Source organism: Onthophagus taurus, chromosome 11 (assembly GCF_036711975.1).
Source record: "Onthophagus taurus isolate NC chromosome 11, IU_Otau_3.0, whole genome shotgun sequence".
NCBI lineage: Eukaryota > Metazoa > Arthropoda > Insecta > Coleoptera > Scarabaeidae > Onthophagus > Onthophagus taurus.
In genome coordinates, this window is record NC_091976.1 from 9,341,377 (window position 1) to 9,343,358 (window position 1,982).

Genomic DNA, 1,982 nt, shown 5'->3' on the forward strand with positions numbered 1-1,982 from the left:
TTTGTATATAGTTGTAAATTAGGGATTTCTTATTGTTAAAGCTGTTAATGTTTGCATAAATGACGTTTATACATTCTTTGGGAACTGAGTCGTTGTTAATTTCCTCTCTGTTAGTCTCAGGTTCTGGTAGTTGCTATATGTAGCCGGGTTCTCTTGGTTCTGTATCTGCTATCTCCATCGTATTTTGAATATCGCAGATTGATTCGGTTGTGAGGACGACATGTGAATTACTGTCTTCCAACTCTGGAGATGTTAAGCTGATGTTGCTCTGTTGTCCGTGAGAGGGAATTGTTGCTGGTGGTGCGTCATTATCTAGGCGATCCAGCATTACTATATAAGCACGGTTGCCAGATATATTGACAAAGGTATCTATTTGGAATTGGTCTGCGAAACGAGCTCTTAGTTTTTGTATTAATTCATTTCTGTTCTGATTTTCTGGTTTATTCAATTCGTATATGTATGTGTCAATTATGTAGTCGTGCATCGACATCGGTTTATGAATTCTTGAAGTTTTGACTACTTGTTCATTGATTTCCTCGGTTTTTTTGTTAGCGGATTTTACTTGAATTGTGGGCAGTCCTTCAATGGGTTTAAGGGGGCGCTTTTTGCATTTAAAAGACCATGCCTGGTGTCCTATTTCCCCGCAAGCTAGACAAGATATGGGAAGGTCTGTAGTGCAGTTGTGGGTTTTGTGGTTTTCTTTGCATTTACCACATCGCTGTGTCTCATTGCAAGCATCTGTCGTGTGTGCAAAACTTGTACATTTCCCGCAAGGGATGGGAGCAGGTGGTGGTGCATTGCTTTCGATTGTTTTGTAATGTTTATGTCTATAGTATAATCCTTCTTGTACAAGTTTTTGAAAAGCGTTGACTTCACCTGTAATAATTCTTATTTTTCGTGTTGGATTGTTGGTAGCGCGTGATATTATTCGTTTACAGTATCGATGAAAGATAAGCTTATCATTGAGGAAGTTGCTAATATCTTCATCTACAATATCTAGTTCCACATCGCATATGATTACGGAAAATGAGTTGGATTTGTTATTTAATGTATTTTTCATTGTTGGTCTAGGTTTACTTTCTATGAAATCTCCGATAATTTGTTTTTCTTTTAATATGTTTAGTAATTTATATATTGTGTTTTTGTTTTCTTTAGATTTAATTAGAAAACCTTGTTTAGTGTCGCTGATTATGTCATTATGAACTACATTGTTTGCAAATTGAATTTCGCTCCAGTGGAGAGACAGTTGACTTCTTGTTAATGTTTTTGATTTGGGTGTAATTTCAAAAATCGTAGTGAGTTCTTTGTTTAGCTGTTTCATTTTGTCATTAAACGCGTACGTAATATGTTTATTTGTATTTTGGTTTATTTTTTGTGTGTTATTTGTTGAATTATTACCTTGTTTTGTAAAATCCAGTTTTTGTGGTTTTTTGAATAACCCGCTTTGCCTTTGTGTTGACGTCCCTGGATCGCCATGTGGCAGATTCTTCGGTGGTGTTTTTTTAAGATCTGGTCTCTTAGTTTGTGACGATGTAGTTCCGCGTTTGGGTCGTCCACGTTTCCGTCCTCTAGTCACGGAAGAAAATGACCCCTCCGTGTCACTCATTACGTAAGTAATTTAAATATTTAACTTCTAAAACTTCTAAAACTTTAAACTTTTTAGTAAAACACGTCCGTATTGGGCAAAGCCACTAACCGGTCTGGCTTTTAAAACATTTATCATACATAACGTGAGATGACAGTAATAAAATATTTTGTAAAGAAATTCTGAAAAGGTCAGGATTAAAATTACTTTGTAATAATGATGTTTATAAATATTGCAGTGTTTCATTTTTTTGCAAAACCATCATGTACCATATAACATAGATTCCACAATTGATTGAATCCTCAGTCTCTTGGGTAGGATATGCTATTATTGTTAGTTTCCACTTCCTAGCATTTAGTTTGTCTTCGTGTAGGTGTAGACGGTCTCTAGTGGAAAA

The 1,982-nt window shown here is 35.6% G+C and overlaps 1 protein-coding gene across 1 annotated transcript; it reads right to left on the bottom strand.

The window, feature by feature from the left end:
- On the bottom strand, positions 1 to 1,696 carry LOC139431958 (uncharacterized). The gene has a single exon (XM_071200268.1). It carries the CDS (start codon positions 1,604 to 1,606, stop codon positions 134 to 136), a length of 1,473 nt encoding a protein of 490 aa, XP_071056369.1. The 5' UTR covers positions 1,607 to 1,696; the 3' UTR covers positions 1 to 133.
- Positions 1,697 to 1,982: the final 286 nt, after the last annotated feature.

What these genes read in the sequence shown, in the direction of transcription:
- LOC139431958 (XM_071200268.1), bottom strand. Translation starts at nt 1,606, where the DNA reads ATGAGTGACACGGAGGGGTCATTTTCTTCCGTGACTAGAGGACGGAAA.